Source organism: Delphinapterus leucas, chromosome 15 (genome assembly GCF_059928025.1).
Source record: "Delphinapterus leucas isolate spDelLeu-1000000601 "Yukka" chromosome 15, BTC_Dleu_Yukka2, whole genome shotgun sequence".
Lineage (NCBI taxonomy): Eukaryota > Metazoa > Chordata > Mammalia > Artiodactyla > Monodontidae > Delphinapterus > Delphinapterus leucas.
In genome coordinates, this window is record NC_143143.1 from 46,512,261 (window position 1) to 46,538,380 (window position 26,120).

A 26,120-nucleotide genomic window follows, 5' to 3' on the forward strand; every position below is an offset into this window, starting at 1 on the left:
TGTTGTTGCTGTTGTTGTTGGGGAGGTGGTTTATGTGATCATTTTGTTAGGCACTTACTTGGGCTAAATCTCTGAAACAAGTCTTTCCCATGATGAGAAGTCTCTAATATCTTTGCTTAGATTTTTAAATTCCTGCTTTTATTTTTAATCCCAGCTTGTGACGGACTGCCCCTACTTAACTGCAGCTGAGTTGTCAGGCAATGATTGGACAGTAATTTTGCTCAAACATCTTTCTGTGGGTAAGAGAGCACAATCAAAGCTCGGGCTATTTTCAAATCTCTGGCTTTTCTATTTTTCTGGGCCCCGTTTGTCTCTTGTGCACATAGATATAGCTTCAGGGAGGGCCAAGAGTAAACAAAAGTCTTTGAGCTTCCCTAGTCTCCACTGCACATATATTCAGCCTCAGCCAGAAATATGTTTGTCCCAACTACAACCACAACTCAGGCTTTGACCCTTCACCTGGCTAAGATCTTCACTTCCACTGACAGTTCTTCTGGGCATGATTGTCATCCACATCCAAGTCAAGTGAGTCTCTTGACCACAGCAGCATAGCCTGCTGCTTGCTGGCAGAATTTCCATACCAACCAAACTGGAAAGGTGGGGACCCGAGCAAGAATGCTGAAATTTCCAATACACTTACCTACTTATTCAACAGTTTTTGAAGTGTAAATTCTTCTCAAATTGTTGTATTTCATGGTCTTTTTTTTCAGAGTTCTGAAATGGTTGTGGGTTTTTTTTGGTCTTGCTTTAAAGGTTTTTGGTTTTCGTTGATTTTTTTTTTTTTTTTTTTTAGAGAATTTACCAACCTCCTCGTTCTGTTATAGCCTGAAGTCTGCTCTTTAATCACTTTTATTCAGAGGGGAAATCCTCAAAGTGGGGTCCTCAGATTGGCATGTCAGCATCAACAGGGAACTTGTTAGAAATGCATATTCTTGGGCTCCACCCCAGACCTATTGATCCAGAAACCTATAAAGCGCTCAGTAATCTGTATTTTACCAAGCCTTTTAGGCAATTCTGATGCACACTAAAGATTAGAAATATTCTCTGATTCAGAGCATATTTAATAATAATAATTGTTGTTGAAGTTCTCTATTTCAGGGGAAAATAGACAAATATAAGAACACTGTAGGTGTCTTATCAAAGTTATTTTGTATTATCTGACAAAGGATTAATTAAGTGTTGGCATATCCTTTGAACTTGGGTCCAAAGACTGGCAGGAATGTTTTTCTATTTTTAGGCTAAAAATTAGTGTTGCCTGATGTATGCAAAGAAGTACTAGAAAGGATTTAAGAGCACCAACCTGAATGTTATCCAGATGTACTACCGTGCTACATTCAAACTTGTGGAAGCTGAGATTTAGTACTATTGCCTTCCCAAAAATGTATACTTCCCCCATTACCATATTTCTTCACTAAAAAGACTTGACTATACCAGGATAATGAAGATGTATTTTTGCACAACTGGTATGTATGTTCCTAAAACCTACATTATTTATGGACCTGCATTTGAAAGGCATAAGGCCGTTCTTCTTTCAACCAAAAGTATCCTTATAGTAACAATTTGTAATTAATGCTCTCTAAGCAACATTTAGTGAAAAAGCAAACTTTAGAATGTATATAATATATACTGTACTTATGCAAAGTTTTAAAACAAAGCAATATAACCTATTGTTTATAGATACATATGTATATAGAACTATGAGAAACAGAAAGTTGCACTTCAAATGCATAATGATTGTTTCTGTGTGGATGAGAAATAAAACTGGGAAGAGAAGTCAAAAATGTTTTCAGCTTTATAGTGTTTCATTTCTTTTATTTAAAAATATCACAAAATCCTCACAAATTTTGAATATTAGAAATATTTGCACAGGATGAAGCAAAAGGAAGAGTCCTGCGGTTAAAGAATAGATACTATAGTTTACTTAAACTAAGGGGCAATTCTCAGACAGAAGGACAGATAAGTCTAGAAATTACTGATTCTTCTATTCCCAGAAAATAACTCTGAGGGTTAAAAGTTATTTCCAGAGAATGAGGGTTAGACACAGGGATGAGACATGGGAATTTTATTCTCAAAGAATCAAATTTGTTATTCAGAGAAATCAGAAGAGGAGAGTTTAGAGGCACATAAATCTATGGCTACATCCTTATTCCCATAATTAATTACAGGTTAATTTAAATTAATGAATTTATGGTACAATGGTTAAAGATGGGGATACTGAGTCAGAGAGTCTTGTTAAAATACTGCATCTGCCAATATTCTGTCATCCTAACCTCTCTGAACTTTTGATCTTTCACTTTAAAGTGAGAATAATAACAGAACCCACCTCCTAGGACTACTGACACGATTAAAGGAGATAATGCGTGTACCAACCTTACACAGTGCCCGACACAGAGCCAGTAACCTATAAAGGTTGGTTATTGTGATCATTCCTTTGTTCCTCTGTCCAGCAGTTAGTTGGTACGTACCTACTATATTTCAGACTCTCGGCTGGGTTCTGAGGATACAGCAAATGAGCAAGACAGACATAGACCATGCCATTATAGAACCTATAATTTATCAAGGAAGGGAGACAGTTACCTAAGAAAATACACTAACTTTAACGGAGACACAGCAGGGAGGATGATAGTCCTGACTTGTATAGGGCATGCAGAGGGGTCTGCAGGATTACTTAAGTGCAGACCTAAAGGATGAGTAGGAGTTCATCTGATGAATAGAGCAGGGGCTTAGGACTAATAGAGATGTAGAATTATTCGTGACTTAACAAAATCCAACTAGTGAATTATGCCTTTTTCCAATTATAGGAGAAACGAAACTTGGACCTTTATAGATGTCTTTGTTGTGTATGTCCTACAGAGCTGATCCTGCAGGCACAGACGTCATATACAACATATCTGTGAGTCTGAGGCCTTGGGTGTGCTCAACCTCCAGGTTGAGATGCAGATGTTGGTGGATATTTAGCTTAGTGGAGGGTTTTGTGCCCCTTGCAGCCATTTCTGAAAACTGGGGGTTTTGTTGTTGTTGTTTTGTTTTGTTTGTGTTTTTTTAGCCAGAAATAACCCTATAGCAAAAGCAGAGGAAGTGTTTCAGCTACAAGCTCCTGACATGTCACCTCTTGCATACTGTCTTCTGGAGAATGCTCTGATATTGTGAATTTCTCAGTCCTCCTGCCTCTTCCCCCCAAGTTGTTCATAGTTGAGTCCACTGACATTCTCCACACACAAGTTCTGTTCATCCCTGCTTCCAAAGCCAGTTGTGGAGACTCAGATACTTAAGCGGCTTCCACCTTCTCTGAGCTGGAGCTTGACTTGTATCACTTTTTCAGACCTGTAGTCTGGGTACCAACCTCAGCACTGACCCCTGGGCTCCAGACTGTTGCCCAGGTCTCTTCTGTTGCCATTCAAATCTAGGTTCAGGGGCCCCAGTAAGGATACAGGGTCTTCTCTGCCACCCTCCAAGGTATAGCACACTCCCAATCCTCTACCTCTTGTGTGCCTGATAAGCTTCTGTTGGATTCGTCCCTCCTTCCTTCCACTTCCAGGCCCGGCTGCCTGCTGGACCTGTATTGTATATGGGCCATCAATACTGTTCTGTGGGATTCCTTAGCTTTTCCCCAGTGCCAAGTAATTGCTGGAACAGGGAAATGCTGCTGTTTCTTGTTTTTCCTGTGCTTTGAGAGACAACCTCAGCCCATGTCCTGCCCTAAAGGATGAGCTTAGCTCACTTGATCCTGGCCTGGTAAGGTTTCAGAAAGCTAGAATATATCATGCTCCAAGATATAATAATTTCTGACTCTGGGTATTTAAATGCTTGAGAGAAAGCTTCCTTATAACCAATACTGCACAGGATGAAATGAACTACTCTTAGGATAATCTTCCATCTATATTTACAGGTAAAATCCTTTGGCTTATTTGGGGTTAACTAAAGCACCATTATCTATATTAGCTTTCTGCAAAAGAAACTCTTCCCTGCCACACACAGATATTTGGACTTCTGTTATCCAATAATTCAGGTTATTCCTCTTTATTTGGATATAACATCACCACATCTTACAATTATCCAGCACCTTTTTATCTTTCAGTTTTAGACTATAACGATAATAATAATGACAACTACAGTAATAACCATTGATCTAACACCTTGTATTTGAAAAACACTTTACAATGAGCAATTAGTTATTCCACCTCTGTAAAATCGTTACATATCATAATAATCACCTTTTCAGAGGAGGAAACTAGGACACAAGATAATGAATTTATTTTAACTTGCTAAAAAATTAAATTAATGACTTTTGGCCGAAGACAGAGCTGCAGCAATACGCGATCATGTAAAGCAAAAGGAAAGGACTTTCTGAGTAAACCACAGGTCCACAGTGTCTATGACTGGATCCTGAGATCCCCATTCGGAACTGGCCAGGTTCATTCCTCTCTATCCTCCACTGCTTATCTCCAGTCTAGCGGTAAATGAAAACAGCTCCAAAGAATGAAAAAGGACTCCTAATAGTGCTGAAATTGAAAAGATTATTAAAGTGGCTTTCAAAGAAATTGCCCCACCTTGTATTTCTCTGGAGCCACAAAAGATATAGTAAAGAAAACCATTCTCCCTCATAAACTGAAGGGATATAATCTAGTGATCCCAAAACACAAGAGACTTGACCTGCAGTATTTTGCTTGGACTTTTATTTCCTACTGCATACTTGCAGGTCACATTCAGAGTCTCCTTGAGGATAAGGGATAGATATTTAAAAACAGTAGCTCAATAAAGTTTTTTTGGATAGTTTTGAAAAGGTATTACCTTTAACACAAGTAGATAAGCTACAGAACATGATATTATATCTACTATATAATTAGGTAGATATATAGACATATCCTGGAAGCTGTGTAAAGTACTTCCTAATTCTAAATTATTTGTTTTTAAATGTAAATCTATGCTTCTAAGCATTTAGGCTCCATTTAGCTAGCTAAACACAGTGAGAGCATTCATAAAAGTCCAGAATTTTTACCAAGGAATTTCCATTTCTGCAAAGAGGGCTCTCACATTTAAAAAAAATTATTTCATAATTATTTTTTCCTATCTTTGAGCATGATTTACCTATCTAAACACTTCTTAACAGAATTCCTTAAACGTTACATTTTTCCAAAAGTTAACTATGAAACAAAAATACAAAAGAAATGTAAAGTAATATTCACCAATTATGAAACTATATTTTAAAATGCCATCCTCCCAAATCAAAAACAAAATGGAAACAAATGAACTTAAATGAGTATCCAGTTGAAAGCATAAACATATTGAAATGCTATCTTTTAGAGATACATATTGAGATCAGCTATAGAGGAGGAATCCATACATTGAAAGAGACATAAAAGACATACCAACCAAGCAGCATATAAATCTTATTTGCATCACAATTCAAGCAAATATACTGTAAAAATTAAAATCATAAATTGATAGGAATAATATGAACATTGACTGGACAAATGATGATACTAAGGAAATTTTTCACACTTAAAAATGATATTTTTATGATGCTAAAATAAAAAGAGAAAAATACACTCCCTGTCTTTGAGAGGCGCATATCAAGACATTTACAGATAAAATGATATGATTCTTGGATTTGCTTCAAAATAATCTAGGTGTTTGAGCGGATGGAGGTGTAGATGAAACAAGGTTGGCTAAGAGTTGAAAACTGATGAAGCTTCATGATGAGAAAATTGGATTCTTTATACTATTTTAATTTACATGTGTACATGTTTAAAATTTTCTATCAACTTTAAAAAATAATAACAGAATTGATATAGCAATCTTTTGTGGGGGAGATGGGAAGTGGGTTCAAATTCCTTTTTACTCAAGTTTACATTTTGGCAGCTCTTTCATCAAGGATCTATGATTAATTTTTTCAATGTTTATCTGAAAATGTCTTTATATTTGCCTCACTAGTGAATGATAGTTCCTGTGGGCAAAGAATTCCAGGTTGACATTAATTTCCCTCAGATATTACTTCATCGCCTTTTAGTATCTATTGTTGCTTATAATTTATCTGTCAGTCTAATAGTTGTTTCTTCATAGGAAATTCTTTCTGATGTCTTTTAAATCTTTACCTTTCTATTGTATGTTCTATAGCTTTATGATAATGTGTCCACTTCTTGATTTGATTTTTCCTCACTAGAAATCAATAATGTGTGTTCTTTGAGATAATTTATTTCTTTGGCAATTGTGAAAATTTTTCAACTATCTTCTCCTCATATATTGCCTTTTTTTCAATCCTACTTTCTGGAGTTCCCATTGTATATATGTTGAATGTCTGCCCTCTAACTTTCCCTTTCATATTTACCATCTATTTATATCTCTGTGGTGCATTCTGGGTAATTCCTACAGTGCCATCCTCCAAGTCACTAATTATCTCTTCAGTTACATCTAATATGATGTTATAATATCTGTTATTAGAGTTTTTAATTCAAAGTCCACATTTTTCACTCTAGGATTTGTATTTGTTTCTTTTAACATCTGCCTTTTCTTGACCATGATATTTTATCACTTTATCTTAGAGTTTGGATTCTCATTTTTATAGCTTTAATTGTGTTAAACGTATTTATTGATATTTTTGATTCTCTTTTAGGATGCTATCTAGCTACCTTAAGTTCTTGGGAGTCTGATCCTGATATCCATGACTCTTGCATATTTGGTGTGGATCTTGGACAGTTTCCTTTATTTTTAAGTAATAGATTATCTTTTAGAAGAGTTTTAGATTTATGCAGAAATTGAGAAGATAGTATGGAAAGTTCCCATGTACTTCACATCCAGTTCCCCCTATTATTAACATCTTAAATAAGTGTGGTACATTGTTACAATTAATGAACCAACACTGACATATAATTGTTAACTAAGGTCCATAGTTTATTCATATTTCCTTAGTTCTACCTAATGTCTTCTTCTGTTTCAGGATATCATCCAGGATACTACATTATAGTTAGTTGACATGTCTCCTTAGGCTCCTCTTAGTTGTGAGAGTTCCTCCAATTTTCCTTTTTTAAATGATATCAAAATATGATCGTTTCAAGGTATATTGATCAAATATTTTGTTGAATGCCCCTCTACTGGAATTTGTATGATACTTTACTCACAGTTAGATTGGCGTTAGAAAGTTTGAGAGGAAAATAACAGAGGTAATGTGGCATTTTCAATATATCATATCAAAGTACATCCTATCAACATGATTTATCACTGTTGGTTGTAACTTTCATTACCTGGCTGAGGTGTTTATCAGGCTTATCCACTGTAAAGTTCCTAATGAGTTTTATAATTTCTGAAAATGAGATAATTTTGGCATGGCTTTTTCTTTGTGAGAAAACCCCATGGCCTGAGTCTTGGGCACTTACCTTCAGAGTGATTGTGAGTTTGCCTCTAATAGTAGCCCTGGGGGCCAATTTTTATGTTAATTTTTTGTGTTTGGGATTCTCAGACACATAGGTAGTGTAGATTTAAGTACCAAACACAAAGAAGTTTCAGGATCAAGATACCAACGTTTTAGGAGTCTTCCCCATAGTTTTCTTGAACCAGTAGGGAATTTTTTTCAAATCCACGCTTCAGATGAGATTATAACAATTTGATGAACTTGGCTTTAGGTAAGGATCTAAGCTCTACCCTCCTACTTTATGCAGTCCTATTTCTAATCCCCAAATGAGAACTAGCTTTGTGGCCTCTAGTGTCCAATGCCCCATCACCATATATACACTACCACAAGGCACTTACAGTATACAGTTTATATTATAGTTTTGGTTCACTTTGTTTTTTCAGTACTCCCTTATTTATGGCACCCAAAGATGTAATTTCTTTCTTGCAAGCTGACAAATATACTACAATTAATTCTTATTTTATTTTATCCATAACTTAAATGAGTTGTTGCAGGGAGATTTTCTGATTTCCTCAGTCAACCATATCTTTAGAATCTAAAGTCCTTCCCTCAATCTAGTTGGGTCTCTCTCCCCGAATAACACACGTGTGAAAAATTCCTTCCCATGTGATCTGTTCTGTAATGATACCACTGTTGTATTAAAAATTTTCTAAGTCTCAATGGTTTATATTATTAATAGGCAAAACACCTATCACAATGAACATCTAAAATCTTTTATTGAGTTGTGTGAAGAAATATTCAACAGAGATGTATCATTTTAACTTGTGTAATTTAAGTTAATTTAAGTAATTTAAGTGTAAATTGAACTTCAGCCATGAAAACTTCAGAGTAAATGGTTTTACTTTATTTTTATTCTAAAGACTGAACACACTGATCACACAAAGGCTTCACGGGACCCCCACAAGCTAATGAAATGAAGCATGTGTCAGAGAAAAGAAGCAAGTATCTTTAATGGTGCACAAAATTATGAACCTAAAAAGTGATTATTTACTGTAATGAAACATAAAGTAGAGGTTATAGCTTCAATGCCTTCACAGCCAGTTCTAAGTAACCTACCATTTTTATGTCTTAATATTTTAAATTACAAGTGTATTACAAAATCAATTCATTGTTTTCAATGAAAAACCTAAATCAAGTAACATATTAAGAGATTACTGTCCATAATTCTCATTGTCCATCGTTCTTCAAGCATGAAATAGAGAGTTCAACAGCTAAGCCAACCTACATAAAAACTTTTCCTAAGGCATGTCCTCGATTCTATTTCTCAATGAATGTTAAATCGTATTAACTGGCACATTAGAGCTTTAAACTTTTGCCAGTAGGTTTGAACAAGAAAAATCAATAATGACAATAATATTTCAGATTGAAAGATATAACTAACTGGTTAAATACCTGCAACATGACAAAACATGAATGAGATAATAGCCTTTCCCTCTTTCCATGTAATGCAAATTTTCTGCATTTCATTTCCACATCTATACAAATAAATATTGTTCTCCTTATCCCCCAGAACTTAAAAAGTATAACCATAGTATTTAAAGAAAATGATAATATCCTAGCTATATAAACTTCTTAGAAATGAAAGGTAATACAGTACTTAAAATAATTACTGCATAAATATGCATATGATCCTCAAGTTGCCTGCTATAAGTCTTTTTTAAAGTTTTGTCTTTTCATTTAGAGATCATCTAAAGATAAAGGTATTACCTTTCTACAGCAAACTGGTCAAAACTGAAATATCTAACCATGCTAAAAATCCAGGATGAAAGATGGTAATACCTCAAAATTAAAATGAAATACATACTACATGTGGTAGAAGCTGCCAGGGGTGTAAAAATGAGTATGAAAGCCTCTTTTTTTTCAAAAAGTTTATGCCCCAATTGGGGAATGTATCTTTCCAGGTTCAGTCAGCTTGGCCAGAATGAGAAGGGCCATTTTATCTGCACAGGGCTGCCCCTTTGACAGGGTTTTAGATGGGGCAGTTTTACTCAGAAGGGGAAGTAGGTAAGTACTTAATATGATGAATAATTTCAAAATTAGCTTTAGAATAGAGGGGTCATGATGACCAAAGTTAGAGGTGGCATAAACAAGGCATGTCCTCAGAATGGCCAATAAAAAGGAAAGTTCAAGCAGAGACATGGATTTTATACCCTCCCCTTCCTCCGCTAGGAAGCATCTGAAAAGCTTAATGACAAATGGCAGACAAGATTAAGGCAATCAGGACTGGGTCAAACTTCTAAGAAGAGAACTAGACAAGTTCATGTGGAATGAGGAAGACATACTAGAAATCCAACTAGTGTGGGCAGCTTCAGAGTTTGTCGCTAGACTGAGATGCAAGTGAGGTAGTGAAAGGAAAAGGCAAGGCAGGGAGGAGCCTGTGTTGGTGTGACCACCAGACTTTGCTCGGGTTGCTGTGATGAACCTTTGCTGCCAACGCCATTAGTACCAGAGTTCCTTTCTTCAGTTCTAACACTGTTCACTCCATTTTAAGTGGCATGCCTGAATGGTCAGAGGAAGCTGTTTAACGAAAATCTGGATAACACGACTGCAGAACAGTGAGGAGGACTGCTGAAGCATAGCAAGATCTCTGTAAAAATATATCTACATCAAACAGTGAAAAATACAACTGAGTGGGTCATTTCCTTCCTCTCCTGGAAAATAACTCATCCTACAAGATTGCTCCAGTGTCACCTCTTGTGGGAAGCCTTCCCTGACCACTCCGACATGTTGGCTTCACCTTTTCTGCTTCATTTTTCCTGTATTGAGAACCTTTCTAGTTCTTATTATATTAATGTGTAAATAAATATTTATACTTCAGACTGCACTTGGTTATAAGAATCTTTCCTACCTCAATGTCAAGACTAGTATACAATAGGTAATCAGTACATACTGTTGACTATGAAAGAGAAAAAGGAAAGAAAGAAAAAAGGAAGAGGGCAAAATGAAGGGAAGAAAGAAAGAAGGAAGGGAAGAAGGGAGGGAGGGAGGACAAAGGTAGGCTGGTTCACTGTGTAACTGCATGTTGTCAGACCTGGCCTGGCTCCTGGTCACTGCACTCCCCTTCCCCTCTATCTTCCTCTCATCTGAGCCTCCTTATCGCCCCTAGCAGGCTTACCCACCTGCAGTGCCCAGGATCAATCCCTGACACAGTCAGATCTTAAGCCTTATTTTCCATAGATTTGGCATCACAGCCCTTTCTGAAGCTCTAATCCTGAGACTGGGTACCCACCTGACCAACAAGGCCAGGGCTCCTGAGTTTCTTTCACCAGGCTGCTCTATCCCAGGACTGAGAGACAGTTGCTACTCCCGAGGCCCATGGCTGGGACTCCTCCAGCTGCTGAGAAGAGGCCAGCAGGCTAACTCACTGCCAGACATGCTTGACTGACTCTCATAAGGGGCCAGCCCCAACACGCTACCTGCTTTAACCAGACTTGCTCCCTCACTGTGGACCACCCTCCTAGATTCCTCCCAGCATGCCTAAGGCCCAGCCAGATCTCAAGGTTTAACAAGAGTGAAACACGTAATCACTGCAGGAATTTGGTTCTGTATGTGGAGGGAGGGTGCCAGGGCTCTCCACTCCGCCTGTGAATGTTTAAGTAATTTATGAAAGCAGTTCCACTTAAACACACTCAAAAGACCCTTTAAACATGTTGTTTCTCATGTTAGGAACTCTTGGTAGAAACTCACATTTTTTTGTGAAAAAATTGTTTTTCAGGATATCTGTTCTGGTTTTTAAAGAAGGAATCTGATACCTGATGCTCATTCTATTGATATTAATATATCATTTTAAGTCAAAAGATCCATGCAAGGAAAATCCTTGGAACATCTGAAAGAACATGGGGAATGACAACTGCTCAGATAACTCAGCCAAACAGAGACCATGATTGGTAACAGGGAAAGGGCTGTGTTTATTGCCAAACCAATAATCAGTACTGACACACAGTAGTTCCCAAATTAGTATTTGTTGAGTGAATGAATGAATGAACACGTGCTCATATGTGTGTTTGTATGTAGAAATAAGTAATGGACGGGTGGAGATACACTGATGGTATCTATTGCATGACACCAAATATTTTTATGATTTTGCTGCTTTTGAAGTACATTTGGTACTTCACCTTGTTAAACTTTGGCCCACTTTAATAGGCACAAGGAGAGCAAGAAGCCTTTGGTGGTGGAGAAGGGCATAATACATGCTGTGTTCTCATTCTAGAAAAGCAACTTTCCCATGAATTCCATCTGGGACTGAGAGTTTGTTTAGTGGTGGTTGCTTATACCTAGAGTTTTCAAAATTAATCTGCCACAGAATCACCTCAAGGATAAGGTCTAGAATTACAGTATTGATACTAATATATTATACATATATATGTATATATATATGTATGTGTGTATGTGGGTATAATTTAAAAAAGCAGTTCTACAAATTTATGCATATAAAAAGCCAACCTTAAATTGCTGCTCTGTCAGGAAATGTCATCTTAAATGTCTAACATTATGCCTCAGGCTTCAGCTCTCAGGAGCTTTGACAGACTAAAAGGGGAAGCAAAACCCATAAACCATATCTTGTTTGGGTTCTATTAGCAGGTTCTGGTCTTATTGTGATGATGAAAAGGAAAGACATCATCTAAAGTAAGAGACTGTAAATTTTGTTCCAGTCTGTTACATAATGATCTGAAAGGAATTGAGGAAGTAGCTCTTTAATTCTGCTTTTTTCTTTCTAATTCTGCTTCTTGACATAATTTAAGATTGGCTACAAAGGCTTTTTATTATTATATATTCCAAAAGTATGACATCACAGGACTTTGTGCATGTAAAACGTGTTTATTACAGATGAGTGAACACATATTTAAAATGCAATGTGCTCTAAAACTAAACCTCAAGTACACAAAAAAGGTATATGAATCTGGACGGCAATCCAGAGGTACCATAAGACAGTGCTATTGTATGTACTTTCAAGTTATCAACTGAGCTTAAGACTTGTGAAAATCAGCCAAGGAAAGCATCATCCATATCTCAGCTGCACGTTTTCCTGTCCTCTCCTTAATTTTTCCTGGTGTGAACAGAGTTACCTACTTTTGCATAGAAAAGGCAAATCTAAACAGCAAAGATATATTAAAAATCACAGAGCAGAGAGACCTTCAAGATAGTGTAGGAGTAAGACGTAGAGATCACCTTCCTCCCCACAAATACATCAGAAATACATCTACATGTGAAACAACTCCTACAGAACACCTACTGAACGTTGGCAGACCTCAGACTTCCCAAAAGGCAAGAAACTCCCCACGTACCTGGGTAGGGCAAAAGAAAAAAGAAAAAACAGAGACAAAAGAATAGGGACAGGACCTGAACCTCTGGGAGGGAGCTGCGAAAGAGGAAGTTTCCACACACTAGGAGGCCCCTTCACTGGCAGAGACAGGGGTGGTGGGTGGCGGGTGGTGGTGGGGGCAGCTTTGGAGCCACGGAGGAGAGCGCAGCAACAGGGGTGCACAGGGAAAAGCAGAGAGATTCCCACACAGAGGATCAGTGCCAACCAGCACTCACCAGCCCGAGAGGCTTGTCTGCTCACCTGCGGGCCGGGACAGGTGGGGGCTGGGAGGTGAGGCTCGGGCTTGGGAGGTCAGATCCCAGGGAGAGTACTGGGGTTGGCTGTGTGAACAGAGCCTGAAGGGGGCTAGTGCACCACAGCTAGCCAGGAGAGAGTCCAGGAAAGAGTCTGGACCTGCCTAAGAGGCAAGGGACCATTGTTTTGGGGGGCGCGAGGAGAGGGGATTCAGAGCACTGCGTAAATGAGCTCCAGAGATGGGCGTGAGCCGTGGCTAACAGCGCGGGGAGCAGAGATGGGCATGAAACGCTAAGGCTGCTGCTGCAGCCACCAAGAAGCCTGTGTGCAAGCACAGGTCACTATCCACACCTCCCCTCCCGGGAGCCTGTGCAGCCTGCCACTGCACCAGAACACCAGGAGCTATGTGAACAAAGAAGAGACAGGGTAATTTCTCCCAGCAGCCTTAGGAGCAGTGGATTAAACCTCCACAATCAACTTGATGTACCCTGCATCTCTGGAATATCTGAATAAACAATGAATCATCCCAAAATTGAGGCGGTGGACTTTGGGAGCAACTGTAGACTTGGGGTTTGCTTTCTGCATATAATTTGTTTCTGGTTTTATGTTTATCTTAGTTTAGTATTTAGGGTTTATTATCATTGGTAGATTTGTTTATTGATTTGGTGGCTCTCATCCTTTTTTTTAAATATATATATATATATTTTTTTCCTTTTTCTCTTTTTGTGAGTGTGTATGTGCATGCTTCTTTGTGTAATTTTGTCTGTATAGCTTTGCTTTTACCATTTTTCCTAGGTTTCTGTCTGTCCGTTTTATTTTTTGTTTGTTTTTGGCTTTAGTAGAGTTTTTAGCACTTCTTTTCATTGGTGGATTTGTTTTTTGGTTTGGTGGCTCTCTTCTTTTTTAAAAATTACTCATAATTTATTTTATTTTTAATAATCTTTTTCTATTTTTTATTTTAATAACTTTATGTTATTTTATTTTCTTCTTTCTTTCTTTTTTTTCTCCCTTTTCTTCTGAGCTGTGTGGCTCACAGGGTCTTGGTGCTCTGGGCGGGTGTCACGCCTGTGCCTCTGAGGTGGGAGAGCCAAGTTCAGGACATTGGTCCACCAGAGACCTCCCAGCTCCACATAACATCAAATGGCAAAAGCTCCCCCAGAGATCTCCATCAACACAGCTACATTCAACGACCAACAAGCTATGGTGCTGGACAGCCTGTGCCAAACAACCAGAAAGACAGGGACACAACCCCACCCAAGAGCAGAGAGGCAGCCTAAAATCATAATGTCACAGACACCCCAAAACACACCACTGGATGCAGTCCTACCCACTAGAAAGACAAGATCCAGCCTCATCCACTAAAACACAGGCACCAGTCGCTTCCACCAGGAAGGCTACACAGCCCACTAAGCCAACCTTAGCCACTGGGGGGAGACACTGAAAACAACAGGAACTATGAATCTGCAGCCTACAAAAAGGAGACCCCAAACACAGAAAGTTAAGCAAAATGAGAAGACAGAGAAACACACAGCAGATGAAGGAGCAAGGTAAAAACCCACCAGACCAAACAAATGAAGAGGAAATAAGCAGTATACATGAAAAAGAATTCAGAGTAATGATAGTAAAGATGATCCAAAATCTTGGAAATAGAATGGACAGAATACAAGAAACCTTTAACAAGGACCGAGAAGAACTAAAGAGCAAACAAACAATGATGAATAACACAATAAATGAAGTTAAAAATTCTCTAGAAGGAATCAATAGCAGAATAACTGAGGCACAAAAACGGATAAGTGACCTGGAAGATAAAAGAGTGGAAATAACTACCACAGAGCAGAATAAAGAAAAAAGAATGAAAAGAATTGAGGACAGTCTCAGAGACCACTGCGACAACTTTAAACGCACCAACATTCGAAATATAGGGGGCCCAGAAGAAGAAGAGGAAAAGAAAGGGACTGAGAAAATATTTGAAGAGATTATAGTTGAAAACTTCCCTAATATGGGAAAGGAAATAGTCAATCAAGTCCAGGAAGCACAGAGTCCCACACAGGATAAATCCAATGAGAAACACTCTGAGACACATAATCAAACTATCAAAAATTAAATACAAAGAAAAAATATATTAAAAGCAGCAAGGGAAAAGCAACAAATAACATACAAGGGAATCCCCATAGGTTAACACCCAATCTTTCAGCAGAAAGTCTGCAAGCCAGAAGGGAGGGGCAGGACATATTTAAAGTGATGAAAGGGAAAAACCTACAACCAAGATTACTCCACCCAGTAAGGGTCTCATTCAGATGTGATGGAGAAATTAAAACCTTTACAGACAAGCAAAAGCTAAGAGAATTCAGCACCACCAAACCAGCTTTACAACAAATGCTAAAGGAACTTCGCTAGGCAGGAAAAACAAGAGATGGAAAAGAACTACAATAACAAACCCCCCAAAATTAAGAAAATGGTAATAGGAACATACATGTCGGTAACTACCTTAAATGTGAATGGATTAAATGCTTAAACCAAAAGACAGAGACTGGCTGAATGGATACAAAAACAAGACCCATATATATGCTGTCTACAAGAGACCCACTTCAGACCTAGGGACAAATGTAAACTGGAAAGTGAGGGGATGAAAAAAGATATTCCATGCAAATGGAAATCAAAAGAAAGCTAGAGTAGCAATTCTCATATCAGATAAAATAGACTTTAAAATAAAGACTATTACAAGAGACAAAGAAGGACACTACATACTGATCAAGGGATCAATCCAAGAAGAAGATATAACAATTGTAAATATTTATGCACCCAACATAGGAGCACCTCAATACATAAAGCAGATGCTAACAGCCATAAAAGGGGAAATCAACAGTAACACAATCACAGTAGAGGACTTTTAACACCCAACTTTCAACAATGGACAGATCATCCAAAATGAAAATAAATAAGGAAACACAAGCTTTAAATGATACATTAAACAAGATGAACTTAATTGATATATATAGAACATTCCATCAAAAACAACAGAATACACTTTCTTCTCAAGTGCTCATGGAACATTCTCCAGGATAAATCATATCTTGGGTCACAAATCAAGCCTTGGTAAACTTAAGAAAATTGAAATTGTATCAAGTATCTTTTCCGACCACACTATGTGACTAGATATCAAATACAGGAAAAAAATTGTAAAAAATACAAATATATGGAGGCTAAACAATACACTACTAAATAACCAAGAGATCACTGAAGAAATCAAAGAGGAAATCAAAAAATACCTAGACACAAATGAAAATGAAAACACCACAAACCAAAACCTATGGATGCAGCAAAAGCAGTTCTAAGGGAAGTTTATAGCAATACAATCCTACCTCAAGAAACAAGAAACATCTCAAATACACAACCTAACCTTACACCTAAAGCAAATAGAGAAAGAAGAACAAAAAAAACCCCAAACATAGCAGAAGGAAAGAAATCATAAAGATCAGATCAGATATAAATGAAAAAGAAATGAAGGAAATGACAGCAAAGATCAATAAAACTAAAAGTTGGTTTTTGAGAAGATAAACAAAATGGATAAACCATTAGCCAGACTCATCAAGAAAAAAATGGAGGAGACTCACATCAATAGAATTAGAAATGAAAAAGGAGAAGTTACAACTGACACTGGAGAAATACAAAGGATCATGAGAGATTATTACAAGCAACTATATGCCAATAAAACAGACAACCTGGAAGAAATGTACAAATTCTTACAAAAATACAACCTTCCAAGACTGAAGCTGGAAAAAATAGAAAATATAAACAGACCAATCACAAGCACTGAAATTGAGACTGTGATTAAAAATCTTCCAACAAACAAAAGCCCAGACCAGATAGCTTCACAGGCGAATTCTATCAAATATTTACAGAAGAGCTAACACCTTTCCTTCTCAAATTTTCCAAAATATATCAGAGGGAAGAACACTCCCAAACTCCTTCTATAAGGCCACCATCATCCTCATACCAAATCCAGACAAAGATGTCACAAAGAAAGAAAACTACAGGCCAATATCACTGATGAAACTACAGGCCAATATTAGTGATAGATGGAAAAATGCTCAACATAATACTAGCAAAGAGAATCCAACAGCACATTAAAAGGATCATACACCATGATCAAGTGGGGTTTATCCAGGGAATGCAAGGATTCTTCAATATATGCAAATCAATCAATGTGATACACCATATTAACAAACTGATGGAGAAAAACCATATGATCATCTCAATTGATGCAGAAAAAGCTTTTTACAAAATTCAACACCCATTTATGAAAAAAACCCTCCAGAAAGTAGGCATAGAGGGAACTTACCTCAACATAATAAAGGCCATATATGATAAACCCACAGCTAACATTGTTCTCAATGGTGAAAAACTGAAACCTTTTCCACTAAGATCAGGAACAAGACAAGGTTGTCCACTCTCACCACTATTATTCAACATAGTTTTGGAAGTTCTAGCCACAGCAATCAGAGAAAAAAAAGAAATAAAAGGAATGCAAATTGGAAAAGAAGAAGTTAAGCTGTCACAGTCTGCAGATGACATGATACTGTACACAGAGAATCCTAAAGATGCTACCAGAAAACCACTAGAGCTACCTAAGGAGACAAAAGACCTGTATGCAGAAAAGCAGAAGACACTGATGAAAGAAGTTAAAGATGATACAAACAGATGGAGAGATATACCACGTTCTTGGATTGGAGGAATCAACACTGTGAAAATGACTCTACTACCCAAAGCAATCTACAGAGTCAATGCAATCCCTATCAAACTACCAATTGCATTTTTCACAGAACTAGAACAAAAAAAAAAATCACAATTTGTATGGAAACACAAAAGACCCCGGATAGCCAAAGCAGTCTTGAGAAAGAAAAGTGGAGCTGGAGGAATCAGGCTTCCTGACTTCAGACTATACTACAAAGCTACAGTAATCAAGACATTATGGTACTGGTAGAAAAACAGAAATATAGATTAATGGAACAAGATAGAAAGCCCAGAGATAAACCCACACACATATGGTCACCTTATGTTTGATAAAGGAGGCAAGAATATACAATGGAGAAAAGACAGCCTCTTCAATAAGTGGTGCTGGGAAAACTGGACAGCTACCTGGAAAAGAATGAAATTAGAACACTCCCTAACAACATACACAAAAATAAACTCAAAATGGATTAGATACCTAAATGTAAGACCAGACACTATAAAACTCTTAGAGGAAAACATAGGCAGAACACTCTGTGACATAAATCACAGCAACATCCTTTTTGACCCACCTGCTAGAGAAATGGAAAAAAAAATAAACAAATGGGACCTAATGAAACTTCAAAGCTTTTGCACAGCAAAGGAAACCATAAGCAAGACAGAAGGACAGCCTTCAGAATGGGAGAAAATATTTGCAAATGAAGCACCTGACAAAGGATTAATTTCCAAACGTTACAAGAAGCTCATGCAGCTCCATACCAAAAAAAATAAAAAAAAAAAAAACAGACAACACAATCCAAAAATGGGCAGAAGACCTAAACAGACATTTCTCCAAAGAGGATATACAGATTGCCAACAAACACATGAAGGGATGCTCAACATCACTAATCATTAGAGAAATGCAGATCAAAGCTACAATGAGGTATCCTCTCACACCAGTCAGAATGGCCATCATGAAAAAATGCAGAAACAATAAATGCTGGAGAGGATGTGGAGAAAAGGGAACCCTCTTGCATTGTTGGTGGGAATGTGAATTGATACAGCCACTGTGGAGAACAGTATGGAGGTTCCTGAAAAAACTAAAAATACAACCAGGACTACCATATGACCCAGCAGTCCCACTACTGGGCATATACCCTGAGAAAGCCATAATTCAAAAAGAGTCATGTACCACAATGTTCACTCCAGCACTATTTACAATAGCCAGGACATGGAAGCAACCTAAATGCCCACCAACAGATGAATGGATAAAGAAGATGTGGTACATATATACAATGGAATATTACTCAGCCATAAAAAGGAATGAAATTGGGTCATCTGTAGAGACATGGATGGATCTAGAGACTCATACAGACTGAAGTAAGTCAGAAAGAGGAAAGCAAATATCGTATATTAACGCATATTTGTGGAACCTAGAAAAAAAATGGTTCTGAAGAACCTAGAGGCAGGAGAGAAATAAAGATTCAGATGTAGAGAATGGACTTGAGGATGTGGGGAGGGGGAAGGGTAAGCTGGAACGAAGTGAGAGAGTGGCATGGACATATATACACTACCAAATGTAAAACAGATAGCGAGTGGGAAGCAGCTTCATAGCACAGGGAGATCAGCTCGGTGCTTTGTGACCACCTAGAGGTGTGGGGTAGGGAGAGTTGGGAGGGAAATGCAAGAGGGAGGAGATATGGGGACATATTTATATGTATAGTTGAGTCACTTTGTTATAAAGCAGAAAGTAACACACTGTTGTAAAGCAATTATACTCCAATAAAGATGTTAAAAAAACAAAAACTCACAGAGCAAAGGCACGAACCCTGAGTGGGACTCAAGAACCCTGTCTTCTTATTGGACCTTTGCACTTTATAAGCTGTGTGACCTTGAAGAAGTCACTAAATCTCCCTAAGTCACATTTCCCTCAGTGATTAAAGTAATAATAATAATAATAAATAACACTGATCTCATTTGAGCATTGTGGCCGAGACAGTGCTATGTATTTATCACACCATTTCCTCTTCCTGGGAACGCTGGAAGACTCCATTCTTCCCAGACTTCCTTGTAGTTCGGTTGGGGGTCACTTGCCTGAATTCTGACCCATGGAACGTGGGCAGAAGTGACATAAGCCATTCACGAACTGCTCTGTAAATACATCCCACAAGATCCACCAGCTGTCTCTTCCTGTTTTGTGACTGGAGCCACATACCACATAGAGTAGTTACAAGATAGAGAAGCAACCTGAGACTCTGTGTCACCACCTGTAGGAGAGCCTGAGTAGAACAGCCACCAATATACTCGACATTGATGTGAGCAGGAAATTAACCTTATTGTTTTAACCACTAAGATTTTTAGGTTTGTTACCATAGCATAATGTAGCCTACCCTGACTAAGAAAAGGACTAAATGAGAAAATTAAATTTACTTGTTTTATATCTAAATGTGCTATACTGCTATGCAGGTTAGTACTGGGAGCAATGATGGAGAGCTTGTAAAAATTAATAGAACTTCTAAGGTTTTTTTACATTATACCATTACCTAGATTATATAAAGGCTTCCTGAAAGACAGAATCCAGTCACTATAGACCAGCCACATTCTTACTTAAATATTAGTATATTTATTTGCCCTTAACATATCTGGGACATATATACATAGATGATCCATTTTACCAAGTATTTTAACTGATATGACTAGGTAGTTGGAGCCCTATCACTTATACTCACTACAATGACACTAAGTGACACTAAGTTCCTAAAGAGAGTGACCTCTGGCCCAAAGATGAGAATCCACACCTATGTGAAATGATTCTCTCACTTTAAAATTAAAACTGAGTGGGTGGGCTTCCCTGGTGGCGCAGTGGTTGACAGTCCGCCTGCAGATGCAGCGGACATGGGTTCGTGCCCCAGTCTGGGAAGATCCCACATGCCGCAGAGTGGCTGGGCCCATGAGCCATGGCCGCTGAGCCTGCGCATCCGGAGCCTGTGCTCCGCAACGGGAGAGGCCACAGCAGTGAGAGGCCCGCGTACCGCAAAAAACAAACAAACAAAAAACTGAGTGGGTGATTGTGACCATTTTTAAAATCTCCTCTTAGGAGATCTCTTGTCTTGATCATGAGCACTCCAAAAAAAAAAAAAAAAAAAGAGCAAAACACTACGATTATAGATAATACAACTTTGTATAGACTGATTTTTGCCTAAATTTCAAGTGCAACTTATACAGAACTGGGGGGAAGCCCTCCTGAGAACCTGAAAAAATGGTACTTAAGATACTATTATTATTTTTTTATGTGGTCCCAAATTTTCTTGATCAAATTGTTTAGTCAATCAAAGAATTATTTCCTTTAGAGGTTTTTGAAGGTATATTAATTCAAGTCAATAAAAGGAATCATTGATCAAATCCAAGAGGACTGCATCAGTTCTAGGCTCCTTATTAGATGATTATTAGCTGTTGCTGTACAAATATCACTGACAGGATTAATAAGATTTGTCACAGAATCAAAAGGCCAAAAATCAGTTCAGAGAAGGCTAAAAATATTCCTTAAATTTAAGTTTTAAATGCAGCTTTCCAAAAATCAGACATGTATTTTAGAGCAATCTTGACATCTCCAGAAGTGCATAAATGAATTAAACCTGTCAATGACCTACTTTAATGAAAGAAATTACATCCATCTTAAATACTTATAATTTATCTTTATGATGATATTGAGTTGCTAATTTTAGAATTCAGAAATGAGAAATTATGGCAAATAACTGCATTTAGCAAAATCAACCACCTAGAGGACAGTCAAGTATATACTTCAGGTAAACAGAACATTGAGTTTGCCTATTCCTGAACGTCTTGACATTGCTAAAAATGTACACTGTATCTACACACAGGTTGAAGGAACCACAAGGAAATACAGGCCAACTCACTAGCGTTAATTCTATACACACCAACCATGTATACATATATTGAAACAAAGCAGCTTGACAAGGGTAGCTGAACAGCAGCCTACCTTCCCCAAAATGGCAGGGACTGCTCATTGCCTGCCAAACCTCCACCCTCCCCTTCTTCCTTAGAAAACAGAGCACTGCTTTTTTTTGATGAGCACATTTCTTCCTGGCATAAAACTATATTATCCATGAATGAACATTTGATCAATTCAAGGATATGAGACATCAGATAAAGCTGCTTAAAGAAAACTGGCTTGTCTTTTAGGGGCCACCTTTTTGATTTTTTGCCTTTCTTACTCCTCCTGACACCCATATTTTTGATGCCTAGAGTCCAGCAGCCTCTGTGGACCCTGAGTTCCACACAGTAGGAAGGAAGAGCAGAAAAGCCAGAGCTTGAGCACTTGATGACAGGATGGGATTACTGCACAGCCACTCTAGTCTACATCTAAGCTACTTTCACAGGGGACAGAAACATTTTTCTATCTCCTTTAAGTCACTAGTATTTGGGGGGTTTCTGTTATGGGCAGCTAAAGTGATTTTAACTTATATAATTAGTCAATTCAGTTTTTTTTTAAATAGCCAAGAACCATAAATTAACTATCTAGCTAATTTGTCTGCTGTTTTAAATTGATAGATTTGTATATGTAGACTCAATTTTAACTTTTTTTATCCTACTTAACAGTACTAGTCAAATTTGTTAAAATACTAATATGTCATGTAAGAAAATCATCACTATGAATGACTTATTTTAATGTTTCCTTCACATATTATAAGAAACCTAGAGATAAAAATTTATTGGGAATCCAGTACATTCCTAAGGAATATTTCTCTTCTAGTTCCCAAAGAATACCAAAAAGAAGAAGAAGAAGAAGAAGAACAATGAGAAACCCTGTATATTTATATTTTCTAAAGTAATTTGGGGAAGAAGAAAAATACTCTGCTATAGAATATGCATTGACATGTGGTAATATGAAGAGCACTTTCTAGTTTAAACTATTTTCTATCATTTCTATTTCCAACATTTTGTTTTTAAAAATCTATTGATTCTTATATGGGAACAATGGTTAAAATTGTAATTTTCAAATAAAATTTAAGCTGAAACCTCCTGATGATGATTTATAAAGGATAACATTTCTTAAAAGTTGGGGATCAAGTAAACAAGTTCTAACTTGTTTGTTGAAAACCTAAAGCTCTGTATATACAATCATATCTATTTCAACCACATACATGAAAAGAGGAAGCAAGAGGAAGAGGGAGAGAGAAAACAAACCTATTTATGTCCATCTGGGTCCTAAATGAAAAGGACCCCATTCTACTGTATACTTTTTTCCTCCCCTACCATGTAGTATAGACTGGGGCTAGGTAAGCTTTCACCTTTCAACCTAGAAATAAAAATAATAAATAGTTCCAAGAATTTAGTATCAAAAAAGAATTCCTAGTACAGAAATCTCTCTCTTCCTCATCTCACTTTGATCTCTTTCTCTCTCTCCTCTGAAAAGGAAGAAAGAAAAAGCAAAATGCCATTACCAATTTCTTTTTTTATTTTTCACAGTAAGTCACTGATATATTAAGCTCTCAGGCTACAAAGTCATAATGATTTTAGTCATTATTATGAAAAAAAAAAGATAAAAACCACAAGTCTCCAGATGTATTGTTTTAAAATTCATATTAAAAGTGACTCTATCATGCAGCCACTATTGAAAACAGTATGGAGGTTCCTCAAAAAACTAGAGTTGCCATATGATCCAGCAATTCAACTCCTGGGCATATATCTGGACAAAACTATAATTCAAAAAGATACATGCACCCCTATGTTCATAGCAGCACTATTCACAATAGCCAAGACATGGATACAACCTAAATGTCCATTAACAGATGAATGGATAAAGAAGATGTGGTATATATACACAATGGAATATTACTCAGCCATAAAAAAGAATGAAATAATGCCATTCACAGCAACATGGATGGACCCAGAGATAAGCATACTAAGTGAAGTAAGTCAGAAAGAGAAAGACAAATACCATATGATATCACTTATATGTGGAATCTAAAATATGACACAAATAAACTTATCTATAAAACAGAAACACACTCAAAGATATAGAGAACAGCCTTGTGGTTGCCAAGGTGGAAGGGGTGTGAGGGAGGGATGGATTGGGAGTTTGGGCTTAGCAGATGCAAACTAGTATATATAGAATTGATAAACAACAAGGTCCTACTGTGTAGCACAGGGAACTATATTTGATATCCTGTGATAATCTAAAATGGAAAAGAATATGAAGAAGAATGTATATATATTTATATATGTGTATAACTGAATCACTTTGCTGCACAGCAGAAATTAACACAACATTGCAAATCAACTATACTTAAAAAGTGACTATCATCTACTATATGTGTGTTCATCTCAATAGCTTATTGCTGCTATAGTTCATGCCAAAGATAGAAATATAAAGCTTGATGAGAACAACAACAGTATTCTGCATATTCTGAAGTCAGTTAAAATAACGTTTAGGCAAACCCAAGATACTTCTATTATAAATTTTCTAAGATTATAATTTGCGTGGTTGATGACTACAGCAAAATTAATTTTGTTTAAAGTATCACAGAACTTACTAAACATCTTATGGTTGGTGTAGTAATAAAATATATTTTAAGTGATGTTCAGGACTTACCACCTCCACCTCCAAGAAGACTGGTATTTGCTGTTCAAAAGAAAACAAAATAAAAGACATTAAATAATATATAAAAATATAATATGCCAGAGTAGTTCAGGAAAAGTTGGTAATGATCATGCTGTACATACACACACACACTCACACACACACACACACATATATATATTACAATATGTACTTGCATATAAAGACAGACTTTATTACTGTTTTATTATGGTATGAAAATTGAAATATTTCACTATTTTTCTCTTTTTTCTCTTCAAATGAATATTTTTACAATGTGCTTCCTTCTAATAAAATGAAGTACATATGTGATCCTTTTTTTTCCATTCTGTATCTAAATTAATCTTTTGGTTTCTCCATTTTATCAACTAGAGATAGAACAATGTTATTTAGGCAATTTCAACAATTTCAAAGAACAATGTAACAAGAAAGTATAATGATAATTTTAATTAAATTAAACACCATCAGATAAAGCTATCTCAAGACACTCTGCAATAAGAATGAACTCAAATAGTGACAGATTTATTCGTTTTTACATTAATTTTTTGTTTGAGGGAAAGAAATAAATTTTAAATATTTTTGTAAAACAATGATGTGTCATTTCTTACCCATTTATCCATTAACCTAGCACATATAATTATGAAGTCAAATAATAAGCAAAATATAAGACTATTCCATTTAAATTTTTTTAAGAGGTCAGATTTTCAGAAGGTTCCACTGCAGTTTTCTGCTGAAGCATTAAGCAACTTTACGCCTATGTTTATCTAGTCTCTACAAAAGCCAGAAAACAGAAGTCCTGCAGCAACATAAAAAAAGTATGTGGTAATCAAAGTCTCTTTCTTTGTGGAGAAACCTGAGCTACCAAAAGATTAAAGAAATCACTTAAGAAAGAGGAGTAGGAATCTTTCACTTGAATTTTCCTGTGATGTCCACAAACCACGCACTGCCATAATAAGAGAAGCAAATATCAGAGTGTTAATGATTCTATCAATAAATAATGGAGCATTTTAAGAATAAATGCCTATATTCATATGTGATGGTTTGCTAATTATTGAAACACTAAAGAGAACATCATGAAAATGCATGGAGAACAAATGCCTTTGAAGGTTTTCTCAATATGTCAATCTTAGAGCATCAAATCTTGTCTCATATGATCTTTCAAGTACAGGGCCATCTAATTGCTGTTCACGCCTTCCCCGCAGTGCTTTCATCACAAATATGGACTGCGTAGCAATCATTAGTCAACCATAAACAAAATTCGCTTCAGATATTACATTTTATTTACTTTTTTAACTTTCTTTTTTTTCTTTATTTGGGTCGCGCCACGTGGCATGTGGGATTTTAGTTCCCTGACCATGGATAAAACCTGTGCCTCCTGCAGTGGAAGCGCGCGGTGTTAACCACTAGACCGCAAGGGAAGTCCCACTTCAGATATTATAAAGTCATCTGCCACCCTGTCACCTCAGGTCCCCCAAATCCTTCTGACTTCACAGTGAAAATGTGTAGTATTTACATAGATCGTATCCAGGACTTAATGCCCTGCCCCAAATCAAACTTTGTAACTGCTGAAGTGGTAACTTGCTGAAGGGAAATGAGGAAAGATGTTATGAATTCTATCTTGGTTCCATACCCTTTAGTGGATGGGAGAAATTTCATGATGTCTCTTGGCAAACCCAAACATTTTCTTAAAAATCTTAGCTACATGCATTTATAAAACTGCATGGCATTTCACACTCCTGCCGATTTTTTATTTTTATATTTGACTGAGAACTCCTTCCCTGTCTATAGGTTTTCCAGATCCCAGAAACTCCATCTGTTGTCCT

At 37.0% G+C, this 26,120-nt stretch overlaps 1 protein-coding gene across 1 annotated transcript in view; it reads right to left on the reverse strand.

Annotated features, from left to right (window-relative positions):
- The window catches only part of MACROD2 (mono-ADP ribosylhydrolase 2), a 1,987,750-nt gene that overhangs the window by 1,503,426 nt on the left and 458,204 nt on the right, over window positions 1-26,120 (reverse strand). The window contains exon 4 of the mRNA XM_022594140.2: window positions 24,292-24,321. Coding sequence (XP_022449848.1) covers window positions 24,292-24,321 — 30 coding nt within the window. The remainder of the gene's footprint in view (window positions 1-24,291; window positions 24,322-26,120) is intronic.